This window comes from Mobula birostris, chromosome 8 (assembly GCF_030028105.1).
Source record: "Mobula birostris isolate sMobBir1 chromosome 8, sMobBir1.hap1, whole genome shotgun sequence".
NCBI classification, from domain to species: domain Eukaryota; kingdom Metazoa; phylum Chordata; class Chondrichthyes; order Myliobatiformes; family Myliobatidae; genus Mobula; species Mobula birostris.
The window spans coordinates 67,230,080-67,244,607 of record NC_092377.1 but is presented as its reverse complement, the minus strand read 5'-3'; the positions used below and the strand labels follow the sequence as shown (position 1 = coordinate 67,244,607).

Below are 14,528 nucleotides of genomic sequence, written 5' to 3'. Positions count from 1 at the left end.
CTGGAGTAGCATTTATTTCATTCTCCTTTACACTTGTGTACTGGAAATGACATTAAGCAATCTTGAATCAAATGCTGAATCACCACATCCTACAAGAGTTTAACGATATTTTGTCGATAGATTAATCTCCAGCAATACGAGATGACTGTCATTCATTTCTCAGAGGGATGCTGTCAAGTATAAATCACTTAATGCCATCTGCACCCCTTGGGATACAACAATTTTCAGATAAGTGAACAAATTCCACACAAAGACAAACCATGTTTCTCCCCCTATCCACCCCATAGGCTCATCTTCCAGGTAGGCTCACTGAATAATGGGGCTCAGCAAGGAACCTGGCTGATCCTTTTGCTACAACCCAGAAAAAGAAATTAATAATTTCCCCAAGATCAAACTGGACAGAACAGGTGCCCTACTGAGAGTTTTGCTCTGTAAATTGTCATCCAGCTAAATGATAAAGGACTATCATTTACCTAAATGGTAAGAAACTAAATGATAAAGGACTGTCTCGAAGGCAATTCCCAGGGTCTCTAGCTGACACCTCAATGATTATTAATCTGAAAAAACCCAACTCCAAATATAATGAACAGCCTTGACAGTTTTAATTCCAGCATCTGAGAAACCTGAGCCGAAATTACTTGTACTATTTATGGCTGACCTATTATTTTGAAAGTCGAGCTATTTCCCAGCTTACAAGTCAGTCTTCTGTTTTAACTGCTTTTGTGCTCAACTAGAGAGGCACAATAATGGCTTGCATATTAATTTTTTTGCCTTGTTCTTTTAAGAAAATGCAACATATTTGTATGTTTTGACTTTTGTGGGACTGGGAAAGTGAGAGTATAGTTTGCTTCATTCTACTCAAAGATTGGAAAGCAGCCCTCTAAGATGAAGTCACTCTCATACAAACACAGAATTATAAATATTGTACATGATTTTTAATGCTCTATAAAATATTCCTATATCATCTTAGAAAGTGTTCAAATGCACCCTTCATATATTACCTTCGTTTTTCCTTCTCGTGCACGATTTCCTATGAAAATCTTGCTTAAGTTATGTCCATTCACTGACCACATTGTTTTGTAGAATTCCACAAAGCGTTCCACTACTGACTTCTTGCTAGCCATTTCCAAGCTCTCCAACTGATTGTACAAAACCTATGAATTGACAAGAAAATAAATCAGAGTCATAATTTGCCTTGATAGTTTTGCTTCCGTATTCTGAAAATGTTTTATTATTTATGACTGATTGATATTTTATCATACCATAACAAACTCTTCTCCATTTTACAACTCAACCACTGCCAACCTTTCGATCATATCTTTAGAGTTACACGCAGTAGGACATGAACAGGCTCTTTGGCTCACAACGTCTGTGATAACCACAATGCCAAATAAAACAAATATTTTGCAGGGACCATTCTCTGAATGTAGATATGCCTCTCAAAATGCAATTATCACGTCTGTTTCCACCACCAGCTGTGTGAAAGATTTACCATGCACATCTCCTTTAAAGTGAGATGGTAAAAATTAAAGCGATGTCCTGTAGTTTTCGACATTTCTCCCCAGGAAAGAGATCTAAACATCTCCATAGATCCTCTCCATTAAAAATATCATCTATCATTTATTAATCAAAATTATCATTCTTTACTAAAGAAGGTTTCTTACAATTCCATCATATATCGATAACGCAGTGGCTGATTGGCAGGAGGCAAAGAGTGGGAATAAAGGGAGTATTTTCTGGCTGGCTGCCAGTGAGTAGTGGTGTTCCACAAGGGTCTCTGTTGGGACCACTATATGTTAATGTCTTGGGATGATGGAATTGATGGCTTCATTGCAAAGTTGTTGGATGGTATGAAAATAAGTGGAGGGGCAGATAGTTTTGAGGAAGTAGAGAGGCTACAGAACGACTTAGACAGATTAGGGGAATGGGCAAATAAGTGGCAGATGGAATACAGTGTCAGGAAGTGAATGGTCATGCACTTTCATAGAAGAAATGAAAGGGTTAACTATGTTCTAAATGAAGAGAAAACTCAGAAATCTGAGGTGCAAAGGGACTTGGAAATCCTTGTGCAGGATTCCCCAGAGGTTAATTTGCAGGTTGAATTGATGGTGAGAAAGGCAAATGCTATGTTAGCATTTATTTCAAGACAACTAAAATATAAAAGCAAACATGTGTATTTATAAAGCACTGGTGAAGCCTCAGTTGGAGTATTGGGAGCAGTTTTGGGCCGCTTATCTTAGAAAGGATGTACTGGCACTGGAGAAAGTTCAAAGGAGGTTCATGAAAATAATTCCAGAATTGAACACCTTGTCATATGAAGAGCATTTGATGGCTCTGGGCCTGAATTCAGAAGAATGAAGGGTGACCTAATTGAATCCTATCAAACGTTGAAAGGCCTTGATGGAGGGTGATATGGAGAGGATGTTTCCTATGGTGGGAGAGTCTAGGACCAGAAGACAGCCTCAGAAAAGAGGGCTGTCCTTTTAGAACAGAGACGAGGAGGAATTTCTTTAGCCAGAGAGTGATGAATCTGTGGAATTTGCTGCCACAGATAACTTTGTTAGCCATCATTATGTATATTTAAGGCAGAGGTTGATAAATTCATGATTGGTTAGGGTATGAAGGGATACAGGGAGGAGATTGGGGCTTAGAGGAAAAATGGATCAACCATGATGAAATAGCGAAGCAGACTCAATAGACTAACTGGCCTAATTCTGCTCCTGGACCTTATGGTCTTTTATCTCCTTCAAACAAAACACTCTTTAACTAAATTTTTCAGTAGCTAAAATAATTACCTCCAAAGCCACAAAGGACTGGACACTGTTGGTTCGATCCAGGCAGTCAAGACAATTTGTTCTGAATGTTCCCGTCTGAAAACTTTAAAAACACCGTACATGAGAATTCAGGGTTTTACCTCCCCTAATCTAAAGAAGATAATGTTCAGTCTTCAGATTGCATACTTCAATAACCCACTAAAACCAGGAGGAATCAGTGGTATGTTGTACAGGATTACTCGCAAACAAAAGTATTGTACTGGCAAGACTGAGCCACTGTCTTTAGTACTCAGCACATGCACTTGTGACCTTGCCCCAACTGCAATCCTCACCCTGACAGGGCAGCAGTGGGTAAAATATAATGTCACAATATCCAATGCAAAATGAACTCCCACCTACTTCTGTACCATCACTCAGCTGTTTTCCATCACCACAATCATGTCACGATCCAACTCTACCTTATTTTACCTATTGCGGAATTCTCATTCTTATCTGTAACACCCGTAGGATCCTGCCTGGCCTCCCTTATTCTACACTTCAGAAACCTGATTTCAAAGACCCTGCTGCCCATGTGCTAACCAAATGGTGTATCTCTTGACCTATACTCATTTCCAGTTATAATGTTCCCACCATTGTTTTTATATTCCTCCATTTCTTCTCCAACCTTGCAATACTCTTCAAAGCTTCTTTGAGTACTACTGATTTTAATTTCTCTACTATTGGAGCCATGCCTTTAGCTGTCAAGATCAGAGCCCAGTGGCAGGGTGTCCTGACAACAAACTTCCCCTTAGTATCAGCGATACATAGATTAAGGAAATCGATAAGATATACGCTGCAGCTCCCTCTGAGAAGTTGTATAAACAAAGAACTGAACTTCAAATGGAACATAGTTTATTACTTTTGTCCTCGATTGCAAATCAATTAATGAAAACAAGAAGTGAATTTTATATATATAGTGACAAAGTTGGTAAACTGTTGGCTAACCAGTTGAAGACTAACTATTCCAAATTTCAAATTAATCAGATTTATAATCAAAATGATGAACTGATATCTGATCAAGCTGAGATTAATCAATCTTTTTTTGATTTTTATTCCTCCTTATATCAATCAGAGTTTCCACGAGACTCTAAATATATGTATGACTTTTTAGATGACCTAGATTTCCCTAAGATTTCACATGATATATCTTCTATGCTTGACACTTCCTTTACTACTGATGAGATTAAGAATGTTATTTTCTCTATGAGTCCAGGGAAAGCTCCTGGTCCTGATGGGTTTACCGTGGAATTTTATAAATGTTTTGCATCTTCATTAATCCCTTGGTTATTCAGGGTTCTAGAGGCCTCATTAAAACTTGGTAAACGTCCTGAATCCTTCTATAGAGCATCGATCTCTTTAATATTAAAGGAGGATAAAGATCCTGCTCAATGTGCATCTTATAGACCAATATCCTTATTAAATGTTGATTCTAAAATCTTTTCTAAATTATTAGCAAACAGATTAAAAAAAAGCACTTCCTTATATTATTTCGGAAGACCAAACGGGTTTTATTAAAGGTCGTTACTCTTTTTATAACATTCGTACACTGTTAAACATTGTTTATACCCCCTCACAAAGTGATCCTGAGTGCGTCATTTCCTTAGACGCTGAAAAAGCCTTCAACAGAGTCGAATGGCCTTACTTATTTAAGGTGCTTGAAATGTTCAATTTCAGCCCGAAATTTATATCCTGGATCAAATTGTTATATTATTCTTCTATGGCCTCAGTCCGTACTAACTCTTTAAGCTCATCTTTTTTCCCTCTTTTTCGAGGTACCAGACAAGGTTGTCCTCTTAGTCCTTTATTATTTGATATTGTATTAGAACCTCTTGCAATTGCCATTCGAGAATCTCCAAATATTATTGGGATAACTCGGGGTTTAAAGTCCCATAAAGTATCACTCTATGCTGATGACTTACTTTTATATATTTCTAATCCTCAAAAATCTATCCCTGCTGCTTTAGATTTATTAGCACAATTTAGTCTTTTTTTCAGGTTGTAAATCTCGGTAAGAGTGAACTTTTTCTGATTAATAAGCAAGTTCCCTTACATCAGAATCTTCCGTTTAAGTTGGTTAATAATCGTTTTTCATATCTTGGGATTAAAATTACCTGTAAACATAAAGATTTATTTAAGACTAATTTCCTACCCTTAATCGATCACATTACTCAACTCTCATTTAAATGGTCTCCATTTTATCTAACTTTGATTGGTTGTATTAATGCTGTTAAGATGTTTATTCTTCCAAAATTTTTATATGTATTTCAGGCACTACCGATTTTTGTTCCCAAATCCTTTTTTGATAAAGTTGACTCTAAAATTTCTTCATTTATTTGGCAAAATAAAAACCCGAGATTGGGTAAAATACATCTACAGAAAGCTAAGAGAGATGGAGGTTTGGCATTACCTAACTTTAGATTCTATTATTGGGCAATTAATATTCGACATATGAAATTTTGGTTACTTGACCAAGATACACTATCCATTCCTAAATGGGTAGTATTGGAATTACAATCTGCTCAAGGTTATGCACTTGGCTCTATTTTAGGTTCTTCTCTTCCTTTTGATCTGAAACGCTGTAAACTGGTTTGTATCCCGATAGTTAAATATACCTTACGTATTTGGTTTCAATTCTGAAAATTTTTCAATCTTAATCAATTTGGGCTTGCGATTCCTATTTTAGGTAACATATTCTTCCCTCCCTCTTCCACTGACCGTGCCTTTCAAGTTTGGAAGACTAATGGTATTTCACGGTTTTTGGATTTATTTTTAGATGGTTCCCTTATGTCTTTTGAGCAATTATCTAACAAATATAACTTACCAAGAATACATTTTTTTTTAGATATCTCCAAGTTAGAAATTTCCTAAGTACTATACTCTCTTCCTTTCCGACGCTACCTCCTACATATATTTTTGACACTATAATTAACCTTAATCCATGTCAGAAAGGTGTAACGGCTATTATTTATAATACTATTATGAAACTTAGGAAAGCTCCATTTGATAAGATTAGGTCAGATTGGGAAAAGAAATTGGGTCTTATTATTCTGGTGGATGACTGGGCGCATATTTTACAACTAGTTAATACTTCCTCTATCTGTTCTAAACACTCCCTAATTCAATTTAAAGTTGTCCATAGAGCACATATATCTAAAGATAAATTAGCTCGTTTTTATTCTCATATTAACCCTTGGTGTGACAGATGTCATGGGGAGATAGCTTCTTTAACTCATATGTTTTGGGCCTGTCCTACTTTGGAAACATTTTGGAAAGATATTTTTAATATTGTTTCAAAGGTATTGAATATAGATATTTCTCCCCATCCTATTACTGCTATCTTTGGATTACCTAAAATTCCCAGTAATCTTTCCCCTTCAGCCTGTAGATTGACTGCATTTCTTACTTTAATGGTGAAAAGATGTATTTTACAACACTGGAAGGAGATTAATGCTCCAACTACATTCTTTCGGTTTTCCCAGACAATACTATATTTAAATCTGGAGAAAATTAGAAGTAACCTTTATGATTCTTCAGTTAAATTTGAACAGACTTGGAGATCTTTTATTCAACATTTTAATTTAATGTAACTTTTTTTCTTTCTCTGGCCATATCTACATTCCCTTCTTGCTTTTCTTTAAAACTGTTTTTAATGGAGGTCGGGTTTGAGGACGTGATTGTTTTAAGTTGTTTAACTCTACTTGATACCTAGTTAGCCCATTGCTTTGCTTTGCTTTTTAGTTTAGTTGCATGGTGGGTTCTTTTTGGGGGGGTTTTTTTGGGTGTTTTTTTTTCCATATTGACATATTTGAAAATTAGTATACTATTATATTACCTGGTTATTTTATATCTAAACCGCACTGTTTGTACTAACTTTTTTTTGTGTATTAATATCTCTTGTAAAGTTATATTGCAACTGTGTATCAGTGCCTATATGGTTTACCTTTTGTGTACTAATTCAATAAAAAGATTTAAAAAGAAAGTGTCAGCAATACACAAAAGTTGGTCACTAACTTCAAGAAAGTGGTTGTACACATTGCTCTTTTTTACGTCAGTGGTGCTGAGGTTCAGAAGGTTGAGTTCCAAATTCCCAGGAGTGTACACTGCCCTGGTCCAAACATGTAGACACCATGACCAAGAAGATTCACCAGTGTCTCCACTTCTTCAAGAGGCTCAAGAAATTTAGCATGTCCCCTTTGACTCTTACAGGTTTTTAATCGATGCACCATAGAAATCATTCTATCCAGATGCGTCATAGCTTGGTATGGTAATTGCTCTGGTCATGACTACAAGAAACTTCAGAGATGCAGCTCAGTGCATCACAGAAAGCAGCCTGCCCTCCATCAATTCTGTCTGCACTTCTCACTACTTCAGGAAAGCAGCCAGGATAATCAAAGATCCTGGTCAATCTCTCTACAATTTGTATCAGGCAGGAGATACAAAAACCTGAAGGGTCAATGACAGCTTCTATTCCACAACTATAATACTATTGAATGCTTCCCTAGTACGGCAAGGTACACTCCTGACTCACAAATCACTCGTTGTGACCTTGTACCTTATTGTCTAATTACACTGCACTTTCTCTGTACAATAACACTATTCTGATCTCTGTTATTGCTTGACCTTGTACTACCTCAATACACTGTTATAATAAATCGATTTGCATGGACAGCATGCAAGACCAGATTTTCCACTGTACCTTGGCACATTTGAGAATAAAAAGCCAATTTATTGATTTATACTTACAGCAATCAGAGAGGAGCAAGCTTCATTACAGAGTATCAGTTGGAAAAAGCAGTGTTATGTAGATGCTCTACCAAGCCTCAGTACTTAACCATTTCGTCTTGCAGGCAACATTCCTGCTTGTTCAGTTTGAGCAAACATTTTACTTCTATTGTTTCACACAACACTAATGTGTAATTTAAAAGCAGAGTATGTTTAATTCTTTTAGTGAGCCTTATGCCAATGGGAACCATATAAAAAAAAGCATATGCATGACTGTGTTTCATTATTTCAGTTGTAGTATGAAAGCAAAACAAATCTGAAAGACTCACCGAAGAGGGGCATGCTCTCTGCTGGTGAAGAAGCCGAACCGTTCCAGGTGTTCCTCGAGCTGAGGAATTATCAGTGAATGCAGCTTCCCCACCTTGCCACTCTTCAAACAGTGATAGCAGTCAAAGTTTATCATTGGTGTGCAGATCGCATGAAGGGAGGCCCACAACAACTTCTATTAATAAATAGTCATAAAATCAGAGTAAGTACAAAATCTGACCTTTCAGCCGACTGTGTCCCTTATTTTCAACTGATCCTATTGCCTTCACAGACTACCTCTACCTCACATGCTCCACAGGCACCAAGTCAATATTTGTTAATGAATAGACGTTATAATAAACCCCTCACTCCTCACCAATCAGGACAATGAAGTGCTTTTCATAAGCATGGGAGATGTTGGAAAGCAAAATACGACACATCCAGGAAATGTAAAGACAATGAAAAAACCCAAAAGAGGGAGGCAGTGCAATAAAGACAAAAACAGCACTAAAGTTTGATAGTCTGTCATTGAATTACTACTTCTCCCTCCATAAATTTTGTCCAGCCCTTTGAATAATTCCTGAATTTTCTATTCCCAGAAGAATATTTAGGCAAGGTGGAAGGGAGCAATGGAACAGCCATTGGACTGGTGAAGTGGTACTAACGGCAGGAAGGCAGCAGTGAGCAAGATTTATAGCATTTGTCTTTAAACATGGATAAAATGTGTATTGCTGGTTATGCGTGGTTAGGGTAAAACTTATTGAGGACTGGAATATAAAAGCATAAATGTAATGCTGTGGCTTTATAAGGCAATGGCCAGACGGCACTTGGAATATTGTGAGCACTTTTGGGCCCCTTATCTGAAAATAGCATGTGCTGGCATTGGAGAGAGTCCAGAGGAAGTTTACAAGATTTTTCCTGGGAATGAAAGGGTTAACATATGAGAACTGTTTGAGTTCTGGGCCTGTACTCGCTGGAGTTTTGAAGAATGAGGGAGAATCTCATTGAAACCTATCGAATATTGAAATGCCTAGATGGAGAGGATGTTTCCCATAGTGCGGGTCTAGGACCACAGGATACAGACTCAGTTAGAAGGGCATCACTTTAGAACAGAGGAGCGGAGGGAACTCCTTTTCCAGATGGCAGTGAATCTGTGGAATTCATTGCCACAGATGGCTGTGGACGCAAATTCATTTGGTATATTTAGAGTGGGGGTTGATAGTTTCTTGATTAGTAGATGCGTCAAAGGTGATGGGAGGAGGCAAGAGAGTGGGGTTGAGAGAGCCATGACTGAATGGCAGAGCAGTCTCAATGGGCCAAATGGCCCAAAGCTGCATACGTGTCTTATGGTCTTATTGGATTGTAAAACTTGCTCTTCTCACAAAACAAAGCGCATGACTTACCTAAAAATGTTCGTTCACTTTAATAAAGAAGCTGAAAAGAAGTTTAAAGGCCAAGTTCACCTGTATCAATTCAGACTAGCAGTTAAGGTGAAAACATTTTCAAGTACAGTTAAGATAGTAAGATGGACCTTGTTTTTATTCGGATATATCTCCCTATTGTGATAGATGTAACAACGGAGAAGCTTCACTAATTCATATGTTTTGGACATGCCCAAGTCTTGAAAAATATTAGTATTCCAAACTTTCTCTGTACTTTTCAAAGTAAATTTTAAGCCCAACCCTTTGACTGCCTTATTCGGTATTATTGGAGGAAAAGATATTATTCTGGAGATATCTGGCTTGCACATTTTGGCTTTTATTTCTCTTACAGCTTGGAGGGCGCTCTTGCTTAAATGGAAGGATGCCTACTTATGCTCAATGGTTACGTGATATTATGTCATGCTTAAATTTAGAGAAGATTTGTTGTTCAATTTCTGAATCTAGCCAAGACTTTCAAACATTGTGGAGACCATTTTTGAACTATTTTCAAAACTTTTGATTTGCTGTTAAAGTACAGATGTTGGCTAATATCACCATATGATAAGTTTTTTTTTCTTTTTTCTTTCTTTACCAAACAGCTTCGACCTTGGTAGTGGGTTTAGATTCTTTTTTTTGTATAATAAATTATCATATTTCAATATTACAATTTAATTTAATTTACATGAATATAGGGTAATGAGATCACAAGTGTGATTCAAATATAAAGTACTTGGTATTTTTTTTACTTATAATATTTATCTTCCCTAAATGATCTTCCCTAAAGGTTAACTTGAAGGTTGAGTTTATGGTAAGGAAGGCAAATGTAATGTTAGCATTCATATCAAGAGGACTAGAATATAAAAGCAAGGATGTAACGCTGATGCTTCAAAAGGCATTGGTCAGACTACACTTGGAATATTGTGAGCAATTTTGGACGCTTTATGTAAGAAAAGATGTGTTGGCATTGGAGAAGGTCTAGAGGAGGGTCATGAGAATGATCCCAGGAATTAAAGAGTTAATATCTGAGCAGTATTCGATGGCTCTGGGCCTGTACTCTGCTGGAGTTTTGAAGAATGAGGGGGTATCTCATTGAAACCTATTGAATATTGAAAGGCTTAGATTGAGTGGATGTGGAGAGGATATTTCCTACAATGGGGGAGCCTAGGACCAGAGGGCACAGCCTCAGAATTGAGGGCCATCCATTTAGAACAGAGATGAGGAGAAATTTACTTAGCCAGAGGATGATGAATTTGTGGAATACATTGCCACAGAAGGCAGTGCAGGCCAAGTCATTAGGTATATTTAAGGTGGAGGATGATAGGTTTTTGATTAATCAGTGTGTCAAAGGTTATGGGGAGAAGGCAGGAGAATGGGGCTGAGGGAGAATAAATCAGCCATAATGGAATGGTAAAGCTCAATGGGCCGAATGGCCTAATTCTGTTCTTTTGGTCTTATGTTCAAACTGCCTATCTTGAACTTCACCGGATAAGTACCATCCAACTAAAAGTGGAGCACGAAATCTTGCTGATCGATTTTTCAGCAATTTTTAAAGCCGTCCAATCATTTCATCCCCCTATTTGAATGAGGCAGGAAAGCAATCAGGGAGAAAAAAGACATTAGGAACTTTTTAAATCAGCCTGTGTCAAAGCTGTGAATTAAATCCAATTCAAGATAATATTAAAGAAGTGAGGCTCTGGGCAAATGGACATTAATTACCAGCAAACTCAAATCACTAAGATTACCTGCCATCAGCCAAAACTACAATTAAAATTTCACCCAGTTCAAATTTGCAAACTGATAGTGGGAGAACTGTAAGTCACCAAGAACCCAACTATTTTCTGACTATGCTGATTTACAACCCTCCCACTACCACACCCCATGCCCCTGAAGGAATATCCGGTTTAAAGTTTCAGCTCATTCGGAAACTGCTAAGCAGATTAGGACATGCTTGGAATGCTTATGAGCAAAAACACAGAATGTGACAGATATTTGGTGAAGTTTAGGTACGAGTTACCTCATGTGGTTATGATTCAGTAGTAATACTGGAAAACAGGCTCAAACAGAGTCCATTTGAGTACTTGATTGGAACCATGAAAATTACGACAGTGAGGAAGAGTTGCAGAGCAAAGTTTTAGACCTGTGATACGACTATTGTCACGAAGATCACTCACAATTCTATCAACCGCATAAAGTGTGTGATTTGCCATTGTTTGTAACCATACCTTATAAGCTCTGCTGAGGACTTCCTCTCCTCCCTTAATTTTTAATAGGTTGACAATAACTTGATTTCCATACTGTGCCTTCAGCAACATCAGATGCCTGAGAAATTAATGGTAACATTTTACTTTCTATATAAGAGTTAATTACTTTGTCTTTAAAACAATGATATATTACACTATAAAACTGGTCCATGGATCCAGGAACACTACCTCATTATTTATTTTTCGCCTCTTTTTGTACTTTACAGTAATTTTCATGTTTTGCAGTGTACTGTTGTCACAAAACAATACATTTCATGACAATTGTCAGCAATAATAAATCTGATTCTGAAAATGGGCCTTATACATGATCAACCATACATCCCAGAGGCAAATTTATTTTGTAAATATACGATTGGCAGATTTTACGTCATTGTATGAGGCACCATAATACTGTGGTTTGAATTCCCAATGCAGAATTGAACACAACTGACACTGGGCCAGGGTCACTGTACTTCCACAGGTGCCAGTGTTTGGATGGAACATTACACTCTGGTGCCCTTTGCCCTCTCAGGTAGCGATCCCATTAAGAGTGTCCTCTTTGTTTGAAGAACAAATATTAACCTAGGTGCCATTTAAAATTGATATAACAAGAGCAGGGGAACCAAAACAAGGCAAACCAAACAGATAGGATGCACAGAGTTTTAAGAAAAACAATTAGCAAAACTTTGTTGCAGCCTTAGTCCAAACACAGACCAATGAGCCGAATTTCAGAGATGATGTGAGGGTGACTGCCCTTTACACCAATATTATCTTTAAGCAAATGTGACATCATTGGTAAACATTCTAGTGGTTGGAGTCATTTCATGCAGAGAGGAAGATGCTTGTGCTCACTGGAGAAAATCAGACCAGCCCCTAGTCATCACTGCAGGAGATCCACAGGCAGTGCCCTTGTCCCAAACATCTCCAGTTGCTTTATCAGTAACCTTCCTTCCATCACTGGGTCAGAAATGGAGACATTTGCTGATGGTTATAGAACGTCTAATTCCATTTCCAACTCCTTAGAAACTGAGAGAGTCCTAAACAACATTTAGGCAAGTCATATTTGTGCAAGTCACAGATCCTTTGATGAGAGATTGGTTAGTACTGATGTTCAAAGGGACTAAGGTGCGTCTGTAGTTCTCTGAAGGCTAATATGCAAGTGCAGTAATAGAAGAACGAGAGAAGTAGTACGTTAACCATTATTACAAGACAATTTAAATAAAAGATTAAGGAATTTTATTACAATTATATAGGATTCTGGTGAACCCATAACTGGAGTATTGTGCACAGCTTTCATCTCTTTTTCTAAGAAAGGACACCCTTGCCAAACAAATTACAGTGAAGGTTCACATGACTGGTTCCACGAATGGTGGATTGAATAGACCAGGACTCTATCATCTGGAACTCAGGAGAGCAAGAGGGGGTCTGATAAAAATGTACACAATTCTTGAAGTGCTTGGCAGGCTAGATGTGGTACATGAAAGAGAAGATCTGACATATTAATGAGTGGCAGAGAACATTCAATGTGCCAATATTGTTCACCTCATTATTTATGTTCTTAAGTGCCACAAAATTGCAAGCTATTAGCTATCTCCAACAAAAGAGAATCTAATCACCTACGAATGATCCACAGGCAGTGCCCTTGTGCCAACCATCTCCAGTTGCTTTATTAGTGACGTTCCTTCCATCACCGGGTCAGAAATGGAGACATTTGCTGATGGTTACAGAATGTCCAATTCCATTTGCAACTCCTTAGAAACTGAAAGAATCAATGCCACATAACTGTGGTAAATAGTGTTTCTCCAGACACCTGGACAAGTAGACAGTTGCTGTGAACACCTCCCCCCTCCAAAAGGCTGGGATTCGTACCACTCCTTCTACTGATATGCATTAATTATTTAGAACCAGTATTCATGCAAACAATAATAATCAGGAAGAGACCTTTGTACCACCGAGCCAGTCCCACATAACAACTATGTTTGAGTACATGCTCCACCTCATGCAAAACCAAACCCTTTCTTGAGAGAAACAAAAAGCAATTACAAGTATGGAACAACCAGGGGTAAACATTCCTGCAATGTTTCAATAACCACACCTAAACCCTTCTGCTGCTTTCAAATTGAATGAAATAACATGTAATGGTGAATAGCTGCTTATCAGACAAAATATACTCTCTCATCTCCAAAGGAATCAGCATTTGACCCACTCTTCTTTTTGAAATACACTCAGTGGCCATTTTATTAGTTACCTTTGATACCTAGTAAAGTGGTCACTGAGTGTATGTTTGTGGTCTTCTGCTGCTGTAGCCCATCACTTCAAGATTTGATGTGTTGTGCATTCAGAGGTGCTCTTCTACTCACCACTGTTGTAACGCATGGCTATTTGAGTTACTGCCATCTTCCTGTCAGCTTGAACCAGTCTGCCCATTCTCCTCTGACCTCTCTCATTATGAAGGTATTTTCACCCACTGAACAGCCACTCACTGGACGTTTCTTTGTTTCTTGCACCATTCTCCAGGGATCGTTGTTCATGAAAATCCCAGGAGATCAACGGTTTCTAACATACTCAAACCAACCCATCTGGCATCATTCCATGGTCAAAGTCATTTAGATCACATCTCTTTCCCCTTCTGACATTTGGTCTTAACAACACTGAATCTCTGCATGTCTGCATGCTTTTATGCATTGAGTTGTTGCCATGATCAACTAATTAGATATTTGCATTAACACGCAGGTGTACAGGTGTACCTAATAAACTGGCCAGGGTGCATATGCCAGTGACTTAAGACTTGGACATACAAGACATAATTTCACAACCTGCACTGGCCACACTGGAGGAGAGAGCAAGACTTCCGAGGACATTTGAGTATGGTGAAATGGTCAACTATATGCCACATAAAACTTAGTCCAATGATATTTTCTGCCTATTGAAGGGAATGAAAAGGAAATATAAATTACAAATTATGTAGACCACAGAAATAGAGAGGGAAATCACACAAACATTTTTGAATGCAGTTGAACCAATTT

The 14,528-nt window shown here is 37.8% G+C and overlaps 1 protein-coding gene across 1 annotated transcript in view; it reads right to left on the bottom strand.

The window, feature by feature from the left end:
- LOC140201364 (synaptojanin-2-like) overlaps positions 1–14,528 on the bottom strand; it is a 112,239-nt gene that overhangs the window by 54,095 nt on the left and 43,616 nt on the right. Inside the window, exons 7-10 of the mRNA XM_072265366.1 lie at positions 11,485–11,581; positions 7,865–8,037; positions 2,796–2,877; positions 1,002–1,154 (exon numbers count right to left, since the gene is read on the bottom strand). Of these exons, the coding sequence (XP_072121467.1) occupies positions 1,002–1,154; positions 2,796–2,877; positions 7,865–8,037; positions 11,485–11,581 (505 nt within the window). The remainder of the gene's footprint in view (positions 1–1,001; positions 1,155–2,795; positions 2,878–7,864; positions 8,038–11,484; positions 11,582–14,528) is intronic.